Below are 23834 nucleotides of genomic sequence, written 5' to 3' on the forward strand. Positions count from 1 at the left end.
ACAATTTGCTGTAATATGTAATGGTATTATCCTAGCAGGTATGAATCACATTAGCTTACATGTGAAACCTTATAATGGCAACCAAGAGTCAATTTTACTTTGTGATTTTTTATCAGTTGGTGTAGGAGGAGGGAGAAATTACAGATAGCAATTCCTTTTGCTCGGATCAAGCAAGCATCATCCCCCAAACAGCCCACCACTCCACTTCTCCTGATAAAATATAAGAGTGCCTATTCGTCCTGCAAAACTCTATCATCTGGCATAGAAAGCCTCTAAATCTTGTTATAAGCTCGGAGGGGATCGAGTGGCACACCATTTATGAACGCTGCATTGAAGCCTGGGGTGTGTTTTGAGAATTATTCCAGCTCTTCTCTATGCCAAAAAAAACACCCAATCAAAACAAAACTGGTCTCATTTGTCACAAGCTTTATCATCGAGTTGTTTTGTCTGAAGCAAAGCAGCAGATATAATGGCACTGTGTTGACTCTGACCTTCAGCTCAGCACCGTCTGACCTCATCGCTGCCCCAAAACAAACCAATAAAATTAGCTAGAAATCTGACAGGACAAATGCAGCAGAGCAAATCACCATACAACTGCATAAAAGCTAAGAGAGATCTTAAATATGAGAAAATGGACCAAAATGATAGAAAATGTATTTCCTTAATTTTTGCAGACCTGAATCATCTGCTTCTCAAAGTCATACTCCCTGCTGCTTGAATGAGAAGCGTGGCGAACATGCTTAGGCTTAGCCACACATCCTATGAGGGTTACTTTGAATGTCTTTCTCCCTTCGATTTCTCTATCTGAGAAGCTAACAATGAAGGAATGACTTCCCTGGAAAGAACATGGAGTGGGTTTAATTTTAGATCAATAGCCCACAGAAACGCACTATAAAGCTGAACAAATAAAATACAAAATCTTGTATATAAATTTAATTAAGAGACTAATAAGAAGCTGCTTTATGTTTCTTTTAAGTCCAAGTTCATTAGGACAGTGGAATGTTGTCTTATTGATTTATGGTTTGGCAATGCTGCCCTTCAGTGGCAGCTGACTAGAATAACTTTCTCTGTAGATGAGTTGGAAAAATAGATCTGAGTGTGCAGGGGTAACATAAAATGGATGGAGTGGCAGTAGGAACAGAATCAACCAAAACAAATATAGTAATATAATTTCCCCATTAGACTGTAGTAGGCTTCATGTAGTGAAAATATTTTGTAGTGACAAAATATCCTTTTTCTGATCTCACAAAGTCCTTCTTCCCCATTATTTTCCCTTTGAGATATCAAATGAAAACCAGCTATTTCTCAGCATCTGTCAGTTTGAGCTCTTATCCCAAAGCAGAGCTCCTCCATGTAGGTCAAGTGCATGCAAATGTCAGGTTTTGTCCCCATGAAATAAAGACAGATGTTTAGTGACAGATGCCTGAAAACTAATCAAACGTGGTGATCCATCACCCCCCCCCTAATGTTTCAGCTCCACTTAGTGCTCTAGTTTCATCATCCCGGAGCTCAAGGACAGGCTGATGCATTGTCCTCTGGATCCCTGTTCAAAGAGATCAAAGTGCTGATCCAAAAAGTCCTGCTCAGCCTTAGAGTGTGGAAATTTAGACACCTCAAAGCCTAGTTTTCATGTTGTTAAAGCATTATCTTCAGTTGGCATTTTAATAAGATAAATGTCAAACTTTTCCTCATGTCAACCAAGGTAGCATATGTTATTATTTCATGGTGACCTTATGGTGACACCTACTGCCCTCCAAGATAGTTGAGGCTGACAGACTTGAATGTGGTTGACTATAGTTATTTGCATGCTGTTTAAGTACTTCCTATGCTATGCTTTTTTGTTCTTTGATGATATAATCATGGAAGGTTGCTCTCTTTTCCCAACAAGAACACTAGGGTATATTTACCAGGGTTTTAAATCAGCTCTTCACACAAGACCGCAGTTTCTTGAGTAGTCGCCCATGTGCCACCCACATAGTGCCAAACAAAGTCCACCAGTGAAAAATAGCATGTCCAAACCCTAAAACACATGTATAAACATTACACCAGTGACCACCCGTCTGAATTTATACACACGTAAAAGAAAATAAATCAATGTAAGAACGTCACCAAATGGGTTTTCCTGCCTCAAGGTGCTGCATAAGAACCTCAGAGTAAACAACAAACAGATAATAAGGGGAAACTCTCACAGCATCGCTCACATGAGTTGCAGTAGCTATCTTTGTCCGTTAGGTGTCGCTCAACCACTGCGTCTACTTCATCCAGCCCCCAGCCTCTACACCGGACTGTCTGGGCTAGTAATTGTCCCGGACCAATCATAGAAGAGGTGGGCGTGTCCCCATTGTTACTACAGATACTCGAAGAAGTTTGCTGCGACCTGCTGCTGCACCTATGAGTCTCCACGTAAATGAATAGTGTCGGCCCGCGTGAGACAGACGAGCAGATTATGCCGAGATAAGGAGCATATGACCTGCGCTCCGTCCGATAATGGCGTGCTATGGTTCATCCGCGGAGGATTTCCCGGACAAAGTGATGCCCGGAGCGGCTCCTTGCACGTGCAGCAAGAAGTGCAGGGGTCGGAGCAGCACTGTTGTCTTCCTGGGATTATTCCTGTTGTCGCTGTCTCTGCACGCAGTCACCCTCGTCTGCTATTTGGACCTGCGGTCCGAAGTCAAAAGGGAAATTATTCACCAGAAGCGGGACTCCATGATGATACTTACCGGGAGTGACCTGGCTGACCCGGCGGCAGTGCTCCCGCCCGGCCAGCCGCGAATGGACCCCGGCGGCAGCCGCGACGGAGACGGTCATGAGGTGAAGGAAAAATACATAAATAAAGCACGCACAGAAACTAGTAATAATGTTAATGGGAACTTGTAAGATATTGCTTCCATTTCTGTTCATGATCATTCACTAATGTTCAGTGCTCCTGTTCCGGTATCACGGTGTCAGGTTCTGTGTCTGTGCTCTGTCATGGCATGTTTCTGGCAAGTTATTTTACAGTAGCCTGTCACGAAGCTGTGTCTGCTCAGTTTCAAGGCAAACATGACTGACAGTGCGCTTTTTCTGAGCGTGATTCATTGTCTTGGACACAGAAGCATTCGTCTTTGGGTCTGTCACCTGGCCAAAGAGTCCTGCTCCGGTTTATTTCAATGAAGTTTTGGTCCAAATTTGGGTTTTGTAAAACACTGAATAACTACTAGGGGGCATCTTTCAATTAATCAATTGACCTCAAGAAAAATAATAATAAAAATAGGGCTATGTCTCACATTTAACTGAAGTTGTCCTTGTTTCTAACAGAGAGGGGTAGATGCTCAGAGGTTAAACAGGCTGCCCAGCTGGAATCACAGAGAGGGGTCAGTCAATGTGCTGGAGCAGGTGGACAGCAAATTAACTGGATCACTAGCAGGTGCAAAGCCCAGGGGCTGATGTAAATTAATCAGGACTTAGATGGGGTAGTTGGTACCTGGAACAGAGCCAACATCGTCTCACATGTGTTTTCTCTTCTGGCAGCAGGCTGATTGAACACTCATTGTGTTGTCTGTGGCTTTGGCAACAGCCCCTGCACCACAACACACACTCCTTAATTCGATCAGGACAAAAGGACCATGTGCACCTCTCAACTTAGGATTACATTCTCAATTTGCTCATATGTCAGCATTTGTGTAACCTTTTTTCACATAGAAAACAATCCTCTGTGTGGGGCATTGGCTGGACATTTAGTGGTGTAGAACCATCGACTTGATAGTCACTCAGAGGACTCCAGGTTATCCAGGATGGACACATTTATGTCTCTGCGGGAAACATAAGTGAGATCTATTGCTCGTATTGGGAGTTCTCTGTAACATTTTCCTCTCACGAGCTCAGCCTACGCATTTAGCTGCCTGTGTGTCCTTTGCTGAGCTTATTTTAGATAGCAGTGATTCCCCTGGTTGTAGCTGAGTGAAATGGTCCTGGTATTCAACCCAGATGGTGGCGCTCCATGAGGTGAAAGACTGTGGCCCAGCTGTAAATATTTAACAGCGCTGTGATGCTGTCTTTGCCAGATGTCTGCATTAAACAACTCTGATTACACATCCCACAGTTTACATAGTTGGAGAAACAGGAGCATGTGGCATTTGGACGCATCGGCCGCACTTGTTAGCGTTTCAGGCATTCCCTTTGAAGAGTCTCTCTCTTGTACAGCTAAAAATTGTTTATTAGATTTTTCACACAAGTCTTCATCAAAGGCACCTCAGTGATGTGATTTGCAGGTACACAGACAAGTGTAACCAAACACGAGAAGCTGGCCACAAAAGAGGATGACTCGTACCACGTCAGCAAACATCTGACATAACAAACATGAAACAAATTTTTCATAATATGATTAGTTTGCGTCTGTGTGTATACTCCATTCAGATGGATTGTTTTTTTTTTTATTTTGCAGTTTGGTGAAATTGTGTTTTGAAAAAGGCAGGTGTTGTGGTTTCTCCCAATGTGAAAACATATCTGTATGCGTAGTTTAGTGCGTGTCTGATTGCTCTGAGCAGGGCTGGTTCCAAAAAATCAATCTTGGTACTTTAAACAAGTGCATCCAAAACAAATTATAGGAAGGAGTAATAATTCTCTGTAGCTGCTTCATTCGTCAAACAGAATGGAAAGATATGTTTGCTTATGCTTTTTTTTTTTTTTTTTTAAATGGCTTATTTGTTCATGCTTAGCAACCACCTGTCATCTTCTCTCACAGTTTAACATTTGTGAGGCCTTTCTTTTTGTCTGGGAAATTTGCAGATACACCTGATATAAAGGAGGCAGCTGGGGCTAAAACTACCAGATACAAATCTTGGCTTTATAAGCAGTAATACTACAACCCTGTTATCAGTTTTCTTAAACTGTCTTTGAGCAGAGGAGGAACTCAGCATTACTTTGGTTGTACGACAAAGAGAACATGAGGCACATCAGAACAGCTAAATCTGTTTGAGGCAATCTTTGTCTCCTGGATGATGGTAAATATTTTCAGACACAAAAATAGAAACTGAGATACTTGGATTAAAAAAAAACTGTGAGTGAGAAACCGTAAAAACCTTGTAGGAAGAGTTCTGTGAGAGAAATCCATTCATTCCTGGAAGGCTGTTGAGACCTCACACTTTCAAATCCCTCTTGTTGTTTCTTAATGAAAACAGATGATCTGATCATTTATGACCTGGATCCTGGGAAGTGAGCAAATCAGCGTGCACCTCAACAGGCCACACTCTGTAAGCCCTTGAGCAAGGCAGTAAACCCAAGCTGTCCAACAGAGCTGCACAGTTCCCAACAATAAAACTCTTCTACCAGGTGTGTGTGTGTAACCCTAAAAAAAAAAAGAAAAAAATCTTTGATACTGTTGTAATGTTAGGAATTAAAGAGAGTGAGAGAGACTGTCACTCTCATTCAGGACTGACTCTCATTCGACTGATGCTTTTGAGTGAAAATGTGTTAAATGTCAGTCCGGGGGAATATTTGATTGTTTTAGCTTAGATAGTGTTCTTTGGCCTAACATTTCCATTATATAAAATAATTCTCCCCTCTGATGTGCGCCTTCAAAGTCTCACAAAGAACAGATGCTGAAACATCTGGAGTAAAGTTTACGGCTATTAAAAAAAAAAAAAAGTCAGTTTGATGGGACACAAAGTGCTCACCAGCATACAAGCTGCGAGGCGGCCGCATGGGCTGTCACCCACATTAATTGTGACTAGTGCACGACTGGTTAAAACAGCAGTATTTTATGTGTGCACACTGATGGATAAATCAGTATAGACACACGTGTCATAAAAGCACAAAACATAGGAGGTCGAAACATCAACAATATAAAACTGCAAACTCCCCCATATAAGCCTGAATTGTCTTGACAGACAGATGGTGTAGACGCCCAGTGCAGATGAAGTCCAAAGTCACAAACATCTACCAAAATAATAAATTCTCAAGGCAGTCACAGCATTCAGTGAGGAATCACTCTGCCAGCAAGTGTTGCAACAATCTGAAGCGTGATTGGCTGCTGACAGGCTACATTTCCCTCAGGTTGAGCTCCATGGCCTTTTTTAGATGACAATCTATGCGTACTGTTATTAGATTACCCAAGTTATGGTTTAAAACACATGGCCTTCCAGAGAGCAGCATCTGGTATTGGCTGAAGGAAGGCCCCTCCTTTTGTGTGATATTTAAAAAGAAAACACGCTGTCATCGTCAAATCCAGGAGTGTGAATCACAGGAGTATTATGAGCCATCAGCCCTCAAGAGTATGCATGCCACTGAAGTTAGTAATGCCTGTGCAGCAGTGATGGGCACCCGACGTGCAACCACAGCCACCAGCCCTCAGTTTCACCTCTTCAACTTTGTAACCTCACATTCTCCAGCAACGATCAGGTTGCACTTTTTCAGCTAGAGACCAAAACCTAAAGAGACAACATTGCAACCAGAACGGCTGTATTGCTGCAGGGGTGGAAGCTTCATCTTGAGGCATCACTAACGTGAGGGAGAGTTGGTTTGTCTAAGTGTGAACATTTGTAAGAACACAAGCTCATAGTAAGTGTTCTTCTGATAGCAAAATGACACATCCCTAGGGCGATTGAATTTTAGTCATATCCTCACGAAGCAACAGGGAATCGCATCCACCCTAAGAAACTACAGCCCTCCCCCCCAACGCTTTGAAGATTTGAAAGCCCTCTAATTAATAGCATTTTCCCTTTGTGCTGAAAAAGAATGGTTTACTCAATAGTTGGCACTTGGCATACATACCAACACGTTGTCATCCTGATTTACTGTAACCCTGCGTGCCTTTGAAGGGTATGAAGGCTGTAAATGTTGTAATGAAGTGAAATGAAGCAAACAAGGGTGTAAAACGAATTTCTCATCATCGTATAATGGAAGCTTCATGAAAAGAAAATTCACTTTGTTGCTTTTAACTACGATACCAGCCGCTCCAGTTTGGTGGTAGCTCTAGCAGCCTGCGTGTTTGTCTTTTGTCGTTCTGCTTGGGCTTAATCTTGGGCCAGAAATGGGCTGTTGAATCATGTTTGGCTGTCAGAACAGACGAAAGTGTAAAGCCATATGGCTGAACATACACCAAGAATCCTTTGAGTAGTTAACCCCCCCCCATATGCCAACAGCTGGAGAGGAGATGTGGAAGCACCTGCACACCAAATGAACAGCAACCGTCTCTGCTCGCAGGAACATCTGGAAGGCTGTGCGTTGATAAACCATTCCAACACATATTCCTCCATCAGGCTGAAATTCCCGCGCTCATGAGGTCAGCCGTGGCTGGCAGCTGGTCAGGGATCTAGATGTTAACCACTGTGAGCTTGCCCAACACAGAAAGCAGCCAGCTGGGGGGGTGTTTGACATGATTCAGCTCATCTCTTGCACTCCAGGGGATTGGTTAGGGTGGAGGAGGAGAAGGGGAGGTTGGAAAAGGGTGGGGGTGGGGGGTTCCCACATCTGAGATGAGGTATAGAAGAAACTGGAAACACAAGTTATCGTGTCTGTCTTCTTATGGTCTGTCAGTGGTTCTGCTGTAAAGCCGCACAAAAAGGCACTGGGAGTTCACGCTGCTATCAAGAGAAGGAGTCTTCTTGTCATCGGCTTTTTGTAAATGTGTTTACTTGAGGGTCACAGATGGAAACAGGGAATATTTACCCAACTGGAATGGGGGGGGGGGGGTGGACAAAGTGTATGTTGGTAAGCTTTTTAGCTTCGATCCGTTCTTAGGTGCTGCATGTGTCACTGCTTTGGAGATTTCAGTTATCCAAACATCAAGCAACAGCCCAGCGTGATGCAAGTTGTCTGATTGCCTGCCACTAAACAGCCTTTATGCCTCACACTCTTACCGTTATTTACGATGACAGTCGGGAGCATGACCGAAAAACAATCTAGTTTATTGCGCGACTCGACGCAAGGAAGGCTTTGGGTGGTCTTGTTGTGTTTCTAATGCCAGGTTTCTTTGTCTATCAGATTTTGGGAATCCTCCAAAGATGTGATCACAAACTGGCTGTTCTAACAGAGAGCGACTCAGAACAGTCTGTGTTTTCGCAGCTCAGAATCCTTAGCACGAAATGTTTCAATGTCACAACGGTCACGTCTTGACTGTGTTACAGTCAGGTCAGCACATCCCACTGCAGGGTTCATGTGAATGTAGGTCACATAAGAACAGAGGCTTGTGGTTTGTCCCGTCACTCACTTGCCCATGGGAACACCCACCAGCTGTAGCATAGCTTTTTCCTGTATTTAGGGATGAGCTTAAATCAGTCACATCAGATCCTTTTTCTTTGACGTTTTTTTAGCTGATTCATGCCACCTGTGAATAGGGCTGGGACCAGGTGCCCCATGAATGGGTATTGCTCTCAGATTTACCGCAGTTCATGTCCCCCTTTTGTTCAAGGAGGTGAATTTTAGAGCAGTCGTAGCCAGGTGACTGTCTCAAACACAGACAAAAACCTCTTAGGTTACAGGATAACTTACAGCCCCAATGGGACAGACAATGACTTGGCCACAAATAAATGTGCTGGCTGACATCTTTTCAAATGCCCTAAGTTGTCTCTGTGCAAACATTATACACAAAGAATAGAATGGCCACTTGTAGTACAAGTTTCCCTCTTAAAAATAAAAAAAAAAAAACCCTTGTATCACTCATTCCCTTTTCGATTCCTATGTATGTACTTGCATGCTGCAGAAACTGACAATAAAAAGCTTGAATCTTGAATCTTTTGCTCCCTTCGTGGAATCCATGTCAAGTGGCTTCAGTGGTACTGATATTCACAACTCTTCAATGTGCCTATGTTTAAAGTTGTGGCACGCCTGAGTTTCATGTCATTTCTCACACTTAATATTTTCTTTGTGTCCTGCCAGAAGAGATTACTGTACAGAAATGGCGACTTCCACGCCACAGAGGACAGCAGAGGCATAACTCAGCGAGCGAAAAGGAGTCCCGGCAAGGAGCCAGAAACAGGTGCGGACTTTGGGATTTGTCATCATTTGCTTCTGTTGTTTTATCCTCTACTTTCTTAAAGAGGCTTTAAGCCGATGCAGTTTGCCCTTCTGCATTGACAGCTCCAAATTCAGTGTGTTTAATCACACCTTCACGCCTTCAGCCGTCTATTTGCTGGGCCTTGTAAGAACCTGATTGGCTCGTTTGTCTGGAAGGAATTGTTGATAAAAGGCTTAAAGCTCTTCAGTTTACCAAACTGTTTGTTAATGGTTTCTCACTTCTTTGTGGCATTGATTTTCACAGCTTTGTGCTAACCAAACAAAGCATCTCCACAACATAAATTTGCCTGGTTTACAGAGCAAGAGATCAGATGGAATGGGACTGATTATTACTTGGATAGCAAGCAAGGACAACAATGGGTTCGGGAGGGTTGCACCAATTTGAAACAGACAGTGAAGCCCTGTTGATTTCCTTCAGTCTCAAAATAATATCAGGTCCCCCAAAACATCTTTTTGTATCCATCAGCAAAGCAGCTTGGAATCCAGCTGAGTTACTAATCAGGACCGACATGATATGAAGGAGAAAAAATGTAATGATGATCTGTTGTGAAACCTGTTGTAAGAAACTAGGTGGCCATTTCTGAAAGCATTTCTCATCTCAGACTGTGATGGCTTTCATTAAATCCCCACCAAATTGATGTATGTTAATCAATAGCTCTACAGAAAGCCATATGGCCAATATGTCTGAATTAGCTTTTGTAGTTTTTGTTTAGAATCTGAGCTATGCAAATAAAAAAGTAAAAAAACAAAAGAAAATCAAAGCCTTTGAAGTTTCATGTCTGAGTGCAACAAGTGCACCATGATCACAAGGCATTCCAGCGTCTGTGGCGTGACACTGAATACTTGGGGTGGGGTGTGTGTAGGGAGGGAGGAGGGCGTTCAGTGATTGTGTTTAAATTAGAAGAAAAAACTCACCTTTGAGACTTTCTACATAAATCAGTAAAGTCCCGAGCCTCTAAACACTAATCATTCCCAGGTCTTTCCTCTGCTCTCAGCACACAGACAAAGGCTTTTGTAATCTCAGCCTTAGATGTGTGCTATTGTGTGTGTGTGTGTGTCTCCTGTGTTTGCACGTGTGTGTGTGTGTGTGTTCTCAGCACTCCTAACGGGCACCAGATTCCAGATAGGGCTGCTCGTTAAGAGAAATCTATGCGGATGCATCCAGTCATTTAGCCAGAGGAGAAACACTGGCCATATGTTTGAGGGGGACTCAAACTGTGAGGTTTTAAGGTTAAATGGCCTTTGTAGTTATAATGACATGGTAAATGCAAGCGAGAAGGTTTTTTTTTTTTTTTTTTGCAAAGGATTCATCAGTTGCTCGCTAAACGTGTACACACACAAATCCACAGAGTGGATTTTGTCTTTCAAACAGTGACATCGATGCCCAACCAACATCCAGGCTTGCACACCCACACGCATCGCAATAAAGGAGGGAGACACGCATGCACACATGTACATGCACTTTCATCTGCATTCTCCATCTGGGCTTAATTCAAAGAAAAGGATTTTGGCAGGATAAAGTATCTCTCTAATGATCTTCTCCAGTTCCACTGCCTGTGAATGCTTAAGGCACTTGTTCATACAGAGGAGGTGAAACCACACTTACAAATTACTACACTGCAAGATACCAAAGACTGACATACCTCCACTCCACTGCTCGGCACACAACATCAGAATCTGTTATTTCAGCCTGTTTAGGATACCTGCACAGAATGAGCTGGATCTTTGAGACGTTATCTGAGATGATGGTTGTTCAGGAGATCATTTCAGGTTTAGTCACGCTGTTTTTGTTCCTTTCAGAATCGACTGGAAAGGAGAAAAGGAAAGACAAGAAAAAAGGTATCTATATTCTTCTGTCCTGGTCATTTAAAAGAGTGCTGCCTGTTTCCTGGAAGCATCATTGAGATATGTTTCATATCCAGTAATGATGTTGGCTTGATCTTAGTTCAACATTACTGTGGTTGTCTATCTTCATATCAGTGGATATGTTAAAGTCCTTTAGGAGAGAGAGAGAGAGGGGGGGGGGGGAGGTTATGTAGCATTAGAGATGACCTAATTTATTGTCTTTTTCTGCAGGGAAGAAAAAGTCTGTGCCAGGACCTCCCGGTCCCCCGGGTCCCCCAGGTCCTCAGGGGCCACCGGGCATCCCTGGAATCCCTGGTATTCCAGGAAATAATGTTGTGGGGCCTGCAGGACCCCCTGGACCCCCTGGGCCACAGGGACCACCAGGCGCTCAAGGTCCAGCAGGTATGAAACCTAAAATAAAAAAGAGAGATAATCTGAGCCAGAGAACATGAAAATAAGCTGAGAAGTTTTTTTTGTTGTTGTTTTTTTTTTTCTTATTTCTTAGATTACAGTGTTTCCCTGCATGCAATAACTTTCCCACACTAGAAGGGGGCTCAAGTTGTCAAAATTGATTAACTTGTATCCTGCACAGTGAGAGTGTCTTATTCAGGATGTCAAACATTGTGCAGAAAAGCAGTGATTTATTTTCAAACTATGTCAGTGTTTGTTTTGTCTAATCACCATCCCTACTTTTATGTGGTGTTGAAGCTGCAGAATTTTATCATGTCTTCTTCTTATTTTTTCCAGGGGTTCCTGATAGGATCAAAACAAAAGAATTCCAGGTAAGAGTATGTCAGCTCTTTAAATTTGATTTAATCCCACACGGGGTTCCTGATGAAAGCGCTGTTCTCTCTGTTTTTATGAGAACTGGATTAGTCACCAGAGGTCTTTGTTTTTCAGCCTGCAGTGGTTCATTTACAAGGACAGGAAACAACAATCCAAGTGCGAGAAGGTGGGTTCTCTGTTCACGCTCAGCTGGAGATACACTACCGTGTTTGACACAGTCCAATAAGCCCGAATTATCCCGTCAGTGTCATACATCAAACATCCACATCTGGAGTAATACCAGAGGACATGCTTGCCAAACATGAAGATTACAAGAAAATAAAAGAAATGACTTTAGATTGTTTACATGCCATTGATGGTTTACATCAGAGATTCTATGTTTTAAAACATGCTGTTCTTTCTCTGGTGCTTTTATGAAATATCAATGCAAATGTTTTTATGCAGATGAAATATTTTCCCCCAATATTTACTGTTATATTGTGTAATATTATAGTTTCTTTTACAGTAATCCTACCACTATTACATGTTTGGTAACCAGACCTTGTAGAAAAGTCATGTTACCGCAGCTCAGGAGCAAAGAGTCTTGCATGCTAGCAGAGGACGCTGCATCACTGTTTCAGTCTAAAAAGAGTGTAAGCATCATTAGCGGGTTTATATTTTGTCAGCGCTGAGCTCTGGTTTTAGTTAAACACTGCTGAAGGCTGTTTATGTTGACCGTTTGCCTCTTGTGTGTTTGTTGTGACATGTTTAGATCTGTCTCAAGGGGTCCTTCGGAACTGGAAGATGGTGTCCATTCATCACCGTGTGTTCAAAATGCACTCTCGCACCGGACAGCTTGAGGTGCTGTTGGACGGTGTCTACTTCATATATAGTCAGGTAGAAGTGAGTACGGTCCTTGACGTAACTCTTTAAATTTACAGTTGAGTTTAAAAGAACTGGCAGATGAGCTTAAAAACCCTGATTGTTTTGTTACTGTTTGAATTCTGCAGCACTGTGCAAAAATCCTGAGCCAACCCTCGTTTCTTTACACTTTATTTCCAAGGAGCCTGACTTGTGATCTTTTAAAGCAGTCTTGAGTAATAGTCTTCCAAGCTTTCTAAAGTCCTTTTAATTTTTCTTTTGTGGCTGATCACATTCAGAACATTCAGTTTCTTTTTTTGTTAAACCACTTAATGCTGACCTATAAATCATTCAAGCATTGAAAAAATAACCTAACTCGAGAAATGGGCCAGTTTTATCTTTAAAATAAAGTTGTCCATTATTTTTAATCATAAAACTGTATCCTTGGGTACCTTTTTACCAGCAGCCCGATGCAAAGAAAAATAACTTGATCCCTTGTCTTTAGCTGCTTCTACAACAATACCATAGATAACAACATTTGAGAGGACTCAACTGCATTTTTACATCAACAAAGTGTTTCCTAAAGAAAAAATGTGTTATGTCGGTATAGTGTCAGTGTGTTTTGGGGAAAAAAAAAAAAAAGTCGAGACAGAAGATGTGATAGGTCTATAAACAATGGATATTTACAGTAGATTAGCTGTATCTGATAGTGATTCTTCTTTTTTAAGTAATCCAGCAAAGACCTGACTCAGGACCTGTGAGATGCATCTGGCCCGCCAGTTGATCCGTTTACTGTTACTCATTAGAAACTGTCTCCATGGAAAGGGTGGCTGTCAAGATGCCATTCCTAAGAAAAGGAAGTATGGAGAAAAGGCTGAGGTATGCCAGATGACATAAGAACTGAACTGAACATTGCTGGCAACAGCCCTTATGGAGCTATGAATCCTTCCCAGAGCCCAGATCTGAAGCATTACTGAAGCAGTGTGGGATCATCTTGACAGAGAACGGAACTAAAGGGAGCCAACATCCAAAAAAGAGCTTTGAAATGTCTTTCAAAAAATCCTGGAGAACTATTTCTGAACACTTCTTAAAGAGCTTGTCTAAGAGGGTTCAGAGGGACTTTGTCGAAGAATAAGCGGGAGTGGAGGGTTTCTTGGCAAATACTGAATTTTAAAGCTTGCTAAAATTGTACAAACCCTTGTTTTTGCCTCATACACCCTCCCTGTTTATGTTTGCATATCTTTCAATAAATCTCTGCACCCATTTCATATTTTTCTGGCAATATACAAAGAAATAAAGGTTGGCTGAAGACATTTGCACAGTGCTGTACGACAAGACAGATTTAATATCCCTCTCACTGTGGCTAAATGTGGAGCTCTATAACTCATACTCATATTGGCTAGTCTCATACTGCAGCTGTTTAAGTTTAAAACAAGGCTTTCAGTGATTATAAGGACTTGTTTTGACTACCCCTCTCAGTCTTGTGTGATGCACCCCTCTCTACCAGGTGTACTACCTCAACTTCACTGACATCGCCAGCTATGACGTGATGGTGGACTCCAACCCGTTCCTCCGCTGCACCTGCAGCATTGAGACAGGCCAGCGCAAGTTCAACACCTGCTACACGGCTGGGGTGAGCCCGCTCCGTGCCGGCCAGAGGATCTCCATACGCATTGCGCATGAGTACACACTCATCAACATGACCAACCACACCACCTTCCTGGGAAGTGTCAGACTTGGAGAGGCTCCATCTGCTGGACAGAACGGATAACTACACATCCACCAGCACCTTTGCATGGAGGAGAAACTTTGCTCCGAGCCCTCGCTTTAGTCCACAGTTGCCCTGTCTTTTAATCCTGCCTGATGTAAGATCAGTACATTGGTTAGAAGCAACTGGTTTCGCACTTGTCTAGAGGACACTCTGGGCTACTGAAGTTGAGCAAGCCCCTGGGGGACTTTTGTTCACTTTCACATGTCTGTATAAAAAGGGACAATAAAGACTTTTTTTTATGCCACCTTTCACTATGATTCTGTGCAGAGAGAAAGGCCTGATAGTGAAGCCCATGTCCTCATCAAACACAACTTTCTATTTATAGTCACCTTTTTGTGTCGACACACACAGCATCTTTCTGTGTAAAAAGGAAGGACGCTGCACTGACAGATACCCAGTAATTACATGCTTCCCAGTGCTGTTGAATGATAATCTTATATCTCAAACATCAGCTATTTTACATCTTTTTTTTATTTAACTGTTTTACAAAAATGGTTTAACACAGAGTTTAAAACTCTAAAGGTGCAAGAAAAGGGAAAAAAATCCATTAAAACTGGAGTTAGAAGGCATTCACAAAACAACACTATATATTACGCACATTTGCACTACAGCATCCCTTCAAAATACCAGATTTGTTATTTACAGTGCTCTTGTTTAGTTTGACTGAGTCCATGTAGAAAAGCAACAGTTGTTAATACACGCCTGTACATACTGTATATAAAATGGGATATACTTTTGTAAATGGAGTTGATTGATGGATTAAAATGTTTTCATTTTCTGCCTAAGTGCATTTGTCTGTCTTTTGTGTTTGTGCAGCCGGTGGTATTCATTTACAAGCTTCCAGCTTCTCTTTCATATCGGACAAAGCTGGCACGAGCGCTGACAATAACAGATGATACTGTGTGATTGAGGCTTTTTGTCTTTATTAAAATGTGGCTTTTACGTTCACTGCAAGTTTCACAACACACTGCAGTGTTGGTTGTAATGTTTTTTGAAGCAGTTTAAATGAGTTCCATCTTGAGAGACAGCAAGAGGATAGTTCCTCATTTAGAAACTAAATTTGAAACTAGGTTTCCGGCGTTTACTGATGTGTAACCTCACCCGTTTGAGTAACTTGGGGAGTCTTACGAGCCTCAAAATGCTTTATAATACTTTATTATCGCTAACAGCATTTATGTTTTGTCTCAGCCTTTTCCTGGTGCACAGGGCCAGTGTTTTACAAAGTGATTTTCTCAAACTCCAAGGGGACATAATTCTACAATTAAATCAGCAACATTCTGAGGGAGTTGATGGGAAAATGGCCACGATGTCTAAAACAGGGGAGGTATGTCGATGATTACGCAGGATGGAGTCATCTTGGACATTGTACTACTGAGATTTATGCCATTAGTGAGTATTCAGATAGCACTGCAATAATAAATTTTATCTTAATGCTTTGTTTTCTCTCAGGACATGAAGCCAAGTGTTTTCCAAAGAGCTCAGAGTTCTCTGAAGATCTCTTCTAGGAGAGTAAAAAGGGAACAGAGCAGCTGCAGACGTGGGTTGGAGCTGAGAACTGAAAATGTGTTCATTAGTTACGGTTTGCTCTAGCAGTGAGACCATAAACAGTATATGCTAAGTTAATAAAATTAAAGAATGATGTTTATTTCACCCTCTCGCCAGCTTCAACATCATTCCTGCAGTTAAGAGCTAATACTAACAAACAGCCAGACATAAGAGGTAAAACTAAATTCAAATCTTTGGCTTAAGCTTTGCACCGTCTGCCAGTATTTTGAGAAAGTGTGTCTTGCCTTTTCCCAAAGGAAATATAACAGTGATCCCCTGGACTGTTTCTGCCCAGCAAGGAAATACAATTTCACAAAAGGAAAACAGGATTGTTGTCCAAGAAGATGGTTATTACTTGGTGTTTGGACAAGTATGGTGTCACTCGAAATCAAGCATAACTAAGTTGATATTACATGTTATTTGTTCCAACTATTCACCTAATGTTCTGCTTAATTCACAGGTTTTGTTCGAAAGTCCAAGCGCAGTTATGGGTCATGTCATTCAAAGTTGGAGCTCCACTAAAGCAAGGAAGCAATCAAGAGAGCTCTTGCGTTGCCTGCAAGAGATGCCCGATGAAACTCCTGCCAATACATGCTACACAGCAGGTCAGTGACACAACCGCTGATGGATTTTGTTGCCTTTGAACGGAGCCAGAATGGCTGTTTTCACTCAGCAAGGTTGTGCCCTCATCGCTGCTGTGCAGGCATGAGAGTGGTATCAATCCTGCAACAGCAGCGATGGGCTTTTAACTGGAGCAGCTTTTCCTGTCGATGTGTATTAGATCCCTTTTAGCAATGGCCTGTAGGCATTTTACCATTTAGTGGGAAAGTATACATAAAAGCATGTAAGAAACACAAATAATGGTCTATATATGCTAGACATGGGTCAGTTAATGGCTTAATGTATCCTTAAATGAAGTACAACCTACAATTCTAAGGCTTTATATATCAGGACATCAGAAATATCCACTGATCCTCATCATGTGTAGAAGAAATACAGCCTCAAATGAACAACATATTACACAATGTTGTTATTTATTTAACAACAAAGTCAGCCAAAATGCAGGTAATTATCTGTTTTTTAGAGTTACATGACTTGAAAAACCATCTTTAGCAGCAATAACTTGAAGTAATTGTTGTCTTTATGGTGTTATCAGGCTCTCACATCATTGTGGAGGGATATTGGTCCACTCTTCTTTATCTATTCAGTTTTGTAGAGATTAGTTTATGCCCTGCTATCTTAATGTCCCACCACAGCATTTCAGTTGGGTTAATGTCTAGATTTTGACTTGATCATTGCAACACCTTGAATTTATTGTGTCATTCAGCTGGAGATTTGCTACTGTGGGATCATTGTGCATGAGCCAGTTTTAGCCAAGCTTTAGCTCTCAAACAGATGGCCTCGCATTTGAGTCTACAATAGAAGAGTTCATGGTAGACTCAGTGATTTGCAAAGGTTAGAGTCCAGGTCCTGTGGCTGCAAACAAGCCCAAATTATCACCCCTCCACTCCCTGAACTTGACAGCTTTTTGTGCTGATGTGCTGCAGTAGGCTTCCTAAAAACGTGTCGCTGTGCATTTTATAGCCAGGCATCTTCACAGTGGTCTCAACTGGCCAAAAGAAATGGTTCCAGAAGTCTCGTGATTTGTTTAAAGCTTAAAATCTTCTGCCACATTTCTTTTTTCTTAGAGAGAAGAGACTTTCTCTTCATAACCCTTCCAAATAAGCCATACTTGTTCTGTTTTTTTCTAATTAAACTGAGGCCTGTAGAGTCTGAGTAGCTCTTGTGAACTACGTTTACTTCTTGCTATCTTGTAAGAAATTAGCTTCCTCTGCAAATGTCCCTTGCTCTCTATTGCTTATAGCCAAGCCCTCGTCTATTCTGTCTCAGTTAGTCTGTTATCCTGCTGGTTGCAGCTCCTTTTTTTTACTAATATAAAATTATAGTTCCTACATCCATCTGCCTCCTGCCTTGTAGTTGTGCATTTGGACCATTCTTGTACTTCCCTAACCATGGATCATGACATCATCAGATAGATCTGTTAATATCTACAGTGTTTTTCTCTCTGTACTGGCTCTTTTGACTTTATTAAATGTAATTATTTTTATATATTTAAAGGTTTCATTTTAGGGAGAATAGAAGTATCCAGCAGAATATAATCTAGATGTCTTTTAAACTTTTTAAGTGAATAGTGTGTACAGTGTGAGGATTGTTCTCAGCTTTTCATGGTGTTTTAAGATAAAATTAAAATTAAGGATTGTTTTTTAAATTGAAACCTTTCAATTAACAGTTCAGGTAAAAAATCTGACCATTAAATTGTAACATTTAATGTTTATAAATGGTTTAATCCTGGCTTTCTTTGCGTAAAATGCTGTAATCCTGACTCTAATATTGAACATTTCTCCTTTTTCTAGATGAATATTTTCCCAGAAAAAAAAGTTGAGAAGGAGACGTTTAGTTGAGCTGATACAGATTAGCTCGTGTATTTTCTGTTACAGGCACCGTGCAGTTGCTTCAGGGTGACGAGCTGGAACTTGTGATTCCTTGTCGGCCAACAGCCCTGATCTCCATGGAGGCAGACTCAACCTTTTTCGGTGTCATCCAGCTAAACTGAAACAAGACAGTACCAGGATGATAAACGTCCACCACATTGTTGCAGGAAATGGAAGTTGACACAGAGCTGTGTGAGAGGATGCTGATAACAGACTGACAGCAGCAGGAATCCTGTTCAGACCTCTTATTAATCTATGAAAAAGACAGAATGTTCTTTTTTTTAAAGGCCTGTCTGTGTCAAATGTCAGTTATGTCCCTTTTTTTATTCTTACCCTTTTTAAGCTTTTCACCATTAAATCTGTAGCAGGTAGTTCTTCTGTCCTGCCCCACGTTGTTCCTTTTGTGTGCTGCCAAAATCCTTTCATCAGTCTATTTTAGCATCTCCTGCATCTCTTTATACCTCGCCAGGGGCTTCCCTCCTGCTCCACCTACACTGTTTATTTATTCCTCTTGTCTATTTTAGAATAGCTTCCGCTTTCCAAAGACTATGTCAGGAACAAACAAGTGTATATATTTATATCACTTTGAAATGCTTTTTCTGGTTTAAATCAAACTACCCATCACTGTAACTACTGTAATGCATCATGTGGATAATATGTCTCATTAAAAATAAATTTGCTTTTAATATTTGTATTTATATCTAATTTAATAAATTTTTTTTATTTAACTTGCTCAATTTAAAAAAGAAAAAACATCTTAATTGAGAACTCATTTTTCTAATCCAAATTAGTCTAAATTTCTAATACAAAACAGGAGGTTTTTCTGAATAGAAAGTGATATCCTCAGTCAAGTCTTCATGATCTAAATATAGTATCTATGGTTTCCTATCTGGTCCCCACAGCTGTTTACTCTCTCTCTTTTTTTAATGAAGACTTGCTATAAGAGGTAGTGTGTGTACATGAGCTCTAACAACAGCATTGGTACAGTGTGGCGGCAGCAGCAGAGGAATAATGTTTTCTAATCTCCTACTACTCTGGTCACTCAGCCATGACCTTTATATAACTGGAGGAACATTTTTTGCTCCAAAGGTAAGTTCAGGTTTGCCAGTGTGAATTCAAAACATAGTAGCTCTTATTTTGATAAGAACTGATATCTTTTTTTTTTTTTTTCTTTACTTAACTATGATTAATGTCCTTTTTATTTCAAGCAGCAGTTCTGGAACAACCAGAACCTCTCCTCTGTCCCTCTGGACTTGGATGTAAGGCTCAGAAGACTTGATCTGTCCAACAACTTCATCCGACAGTTGCACACACTTGCACTGCCATACTTGGAGCAGTTGGACCTGAGCAACAACCAGCTGGATCTCATCTCTGATGAAGCTTTTGAAAACCTGGCTCGACTTGAACATTTGAATTTGTCCAGAAATGGGCTAAACATCAATGCTGGCAGTAACAGCAAAGCCCTCCAGTCCCTCGGTAGTCTGAGAAGTTTAGACATATCAAGAAATGGTCTGAGTAATGATGCAGTGCAGCTGTACCTTAGACGCAAGTCTTCTCTTGATCAACTAAAGATGACTGGTAACGCTTTAACAAGACTTTCACATACCCTGTTCAGAGAGAATATACATTTAAGGACCATTACTATTGACGACAATCTGATATCAGAGATTGCTCCGGGGACGTTTGAACCGCTGAGCCAATTAGAGACGCTTAACTTGGCAAAAAATAATCTTGGACATATTTGTGATTTTAAACTGTATCAAGTTAAATATCTAAATCTCAGCAGAAATTCAGTGGAGTTCTTTGTTACACGCGAGAACCAGCACTCATACAGTCTTGAAATTCTTGATTTGAGCTACAACAAACTTCTTTACTTTCCAATTGTTCCAAAAAAGAATCATCTGAAGTATCTTTATTTACAGAATAATATGCTTGGTGCCTTAGGTTCAGAGGCTGCGATGGTATCCGAGGCAAACTCTCTTTATAATGAGATTGTAAGAGAGAACGTGGCTATGAAAAATAACCTACATGCTATCTGGAGGCAAATGCCGCTGTTTTATATCGACCTGAGCTATAACCACTTCACATCTTTTCCTCTTGAGACTTTGAGTCTACTTTCATCTTTGGAATCCCTGCATTTCAGCCATAACTGTCTGCAAAGTATCGACTGGAATATAAGAAATTATAGTGATTCAGGGCTGATTCGTCAGCTTTCTTTTCACTCCTTAAAGCACCTGAACCTGCAAAGTAATGCTCTTGTATACATTTCCCCACACTTTCTCAAGGCACTCACACAAATAGAAACTTTAAATCTGCAAGAAAATTTCATGCAGCCTTGTGCTTCTGCTGGCAATTTCATCAGCTCACTGTCAACACAGCAAACTATTCTTAGCACATCCTGTGCTGCATTTGGGCAGCTGAGGACTCTTAAACACCTTAATCTCAGAGAAAATAACATAAAAATACTTCAGCTAAACACATTTCTGAGAACCTCTTTGGTTTCCCTTAACCTTGCAAAAAATCAGGACATGGAAATGCATGAGGGGGCACTAGATGGTGTGCAAGCAACTCTTCAGTCCTTGATAATCAGTGAGATAAACATGAGCAGCTCCCATCTGTCTTTACCCTGTATGCCAGCATTAACACAACTGAACATATCAAACAACCGCCTCGACAAGATGCCTAACACTTTAAACTGCTCTCTTTTGAAAGAAATTGATATAAGAAATAATGCTTTTAGGACTTTAAACCATTCTTTAATTCATACTTTATCCAAAAACCTCACTGTGATGTTTATTAGTGGGAATAATTTCAACTGCTGTGACAGTAGCTGGCTGAAAACCTTAAATGAGATGAAGATTAAACTGCCTGACATTAGTAGGACTAAGTGCTTTACGAGTGATCAAAACGTGATGATGACAGAATATCTAAAAAGTCCTTCATCATACTGTTTGCTTCATAAAGAGGCACAGGAAGTCAATTTTGGACAAATGATTGTAATTGTCATATTTCTATCCGTATTACTTACGGTGCTCATCATGTTCAGCAGGAAGCTGTGCAACATACAAAAATCTTTTATGGTTTGATATCTAAAGCATGCAAAAAGGAAACACAGTCTAAACAATGAGTAAACTATTCAGAAACAAAAGAGGATACAATGGTTCCTGAAGTAAACTCCAGGGAGATTCCCTTTGAATGACTCCTTTTTGTTTTTGACAGAAGTGGCTTCGTGGCTTCAAAAAGTAATTTCCAATTTATTAAATGCAGTCAAGACTTCGTGTACAATTTAACTTATAATTCGGCTTTCACTCTGCTCGAGCTTTCTTTAATGACTCCACCACACATCTGTTAGAGGTGCCTCACTTCGCGTGACCTGCACAGTTAAAGTGTTATGATTGAAATTGGCATTATTGACTCCCAAGCCGCTTGGTTATAGAGAGCGCCAAATAAATGGTCAGATAGAGAACTCCTGCCTGTCAACCTTTGTGAAATGTTTGTTTGCAACTAAACATTTAACCTTGGTTTGAATTCTTATGATGCCTGCAAAGCTTTACAAAACATTCCCAGAATCAGGACTGAATGCTTAAACAATGTCAACAGATAATGCCTTGCAGGAGTTTCTATTTACACTCCTTTTTTTTATATCTTTGAATAGAAATAGCTTGTGAATTTGAGTTTTTGTAATATACATGGAGAAGTGTTGTTGCACCACTCATGTTATATATAATAAACTTGTTGTACTTTACCATAATATGTTGGCAGCTTTCATTTGGGAATTTAAATACACCATTTTAGTGTCTAAAATATAAATCACTGAGGTTGGAAGTAGGACGGTTTCTGTTTCCATGAATTTGTTTTTAGTTAAGTGGCCAGACTTCCACGGAGCCATAAAATACACATGGAGAGGTTATTACTATTAATCATGACTGAGCTGCCATAAAATAAATCTGACTGAATTTAAATCCATTATGAATATACAACCTTATTTTGTGCACAAGGCCATTACAATCAAGCTAGACTAACAATACATAAATAATTTTGTCATTTTATTCCATACTGACAATGTACTGGCAGTGAAGTGATCAGTAAAAATGGCATGTTCCAGTGTGAAAAGACTGAAATTAAAAGATATCAGAACTAAAGAGAAACAGCTGCTGCAAGACATCCGGTTAAGCAATCCTTTAACTGTCCTCTTAATGATACATCCTCTGGAACCAGAGTACTTATCACTTCTGCTCTTGAGCAATATAACAGTAGGGAATGTCTTTGTTGCCCCACCCTGCAAATTTTGGGTACTAGATCAAGTGGCAACTTGACAAGTTCAAGCAAAGAGCACTCAGAGAACAGAACACTGTGTGGATCTTAGGTGTGAAACCATAGGAATGCAAGTGGCAAATGATATTCATTCTTCAACATGATGCTTAACGGTAGTTGGCATTTGGACAATAGCAGCTGCAGCACATTACTAGCAAGTACTGAAAACTGGTATCACCATTACCACTACTTTACATTAAATGAATGGTAGATTCTTGCACTGACTAGGCAGTTTAATTACTTTATAGCAACCTTATTATTGTCATGCACAGTGAAGCTGTATAAGTTCAAGTTCAATATGTTTCAAGTTCAAGAAGTTTTAAGTTCAAGAAGTAACACAGAAGATGTAATACAGCAAAACAGGGTTTGAACTAAGCAATAAAAAATCTTTTGACAATGGAGGAGTTCAGAGAAAATTAAAACGAAGCTCCAAGTAGTAAAAAAAAACAAAACTAAACATATATACACATCAATAAAAGACTGCACAAAAAATGTGCATGAATACATATAAATATGCAAGAAAGTGCAAAAGATTGAGTGTCTACTTGTTAAATAGACGGACTACAGAGGGGAAAAAAAAGATTTTTCAGTCTGGTAGTCTGTGCATGGATGTTGCAGTAGTGTCTACCAGAAGGCAGGAGTGAAAACAATCCATGGGCAGGGTGAAAAGAGTCTCAGAATTTTCTCTGCTTTTCAGCACCTGGACTCTATGCTCTGCAGTCTTCACCGCCCTCTGGAGTGACATCTTTTTAGTAGAAGAGCAGCTGCTGAACCAGGAGGTGATGAAGCCAGTCAGGACACTCTCAATGATGCTTCTGTAGAAGGTGAAGATAGTGGTGGTGGACAGGCCAAACTTTTTGAATCTCCTTAAGAAAAACAGACTTTTACTGGACATCTTTGACAGCTGCAATGGTGTGGGTGGTCTACATGAGGTCCTCACTGATGTGCACACCAAGGAACTTGAAGGAGATGACCATCTCCACTTCTGATATTCTGTGTAATGTGTGGAAGTATATTTATGTATGTATTCATAGAGAATGGCTAATATTGGATAGTACTGTGAATGGACAGAGCAGTCCAGTATGCAAATATAACAGTGGCACAGTCCCACATGGATCCATCCACTTTATCCTGAGAGTCACAGGTGGCCTGAATCTATTCTAGTAAACATTAGAATGAAGGTTGAATCCATCATTAAATCCCTCATAGTTTTACAACATAAAAAATATTTAAAGTTGTTACACCCC

The 23834-nt window shown here is 40.7% G+C and overlaps 3 protein-coding genes across 5 annotated transcripts; all 3 read left to right on the forward strand.

The window, feature by feature from the left end:
• Positions 1-2307: 2307 nt before the first annotated feature.
• Positions 2308-15015, forward strand: eda (ectodysplasin A). Its single transcript, XM_041989354.1, has 8 exons — positions 2308-2811; positions 8857-8956; positions 10795-10833; positions 11071-11241; positions 11587-11621; positions 11740-11791; positions 12377-12507; positions 13973-15015. Exons 1-8 carry the CDS (start codon positions 2488-2490, stop codon positions 14234-14236), a joined length of 1116 nt encoding a protein of 371 aa, XP_041845288.1. The 5' UTR covers positions 2308-2487; the 3' UTR covers positions 14237-15015.
• Positions 15016-15350: 335 nt separating this feature from the next.
• On the forward strand, positions 15351-18910 carry LOC121643293 (tumor necrosis factor ligand superfamily member 13B-like). Of its 2 annotated transcripts, XM_041990649.1 has the most exons (6): positions 15351-15560; positions 15686-15773; positions 15899-15955; positions 16039-16151; positions 16242-16386; positions 18280-18910. In XM_041990649.1, exons 1-6 carry the CDS (start codon positions 15375-15377, stop codon positions 18393-18395), a joined length of 705 nt encoding a protein of 234 aa, XP_041846583.1. In that variant the 5' UTR covers positions 15351-15374; the 3' UTR covers positions 18396-18910. The 2 variants fall into 2 exon arrangements, with proteins under 2 accessions (XP_041846583.1, XP_041846581.1); XM_041990647.1 differs by having other exon boundaries at positions 16039-16386.
• Positions 18911-19263: 353 nt separating this feature from the next.
• LOC121642637 (transforming growth factor beta activator LRRC33-like) lies at positions 19264-21989 on the forward strand. 2 transcript variants are annotated; one of them, XM_041989413.1, is made up of 2 exons: positions 19264-19362; positions 19485-21989. In XM_041989413.1, exons 1-2 carry the CDS (start codon positions 19285-19287, stop codon positions 21357-21359), a joined length of 1953 nt encoding a protein of 650 aa, XP_041845347.1. In that variant the 5' UTR covers positions 19264-19284; the 3' UTR covers positions 21360-21989. The 2 variants fall into 2 exon arrangements, with proteins under 2 accessions (XP_041845347.1, XP_041845346.1); XM_041989412.1 differs by having other exon boundaries at positions 19272-19362; positions 19482-21989.
• The last annotated feature ends 1845 nt before the right edge of the window (positions 21990-23834 follow it).

This window comes from Melanotaenia boesemani, chromosome 7 (assembly GCF_017639745.1).
Source record: "Melanotaenia boesemani isolate fMelBoe1 chromosome 7, fMelBoe1.pri, whole genome shotgun sequence".
Lineage (NCBI taxonomy): Eukaryota > Metazoa > Chordata > Actinopteri > Atheriniformes > Melanotaeniidae > Melanotaenia > Melanotaenia boesemani.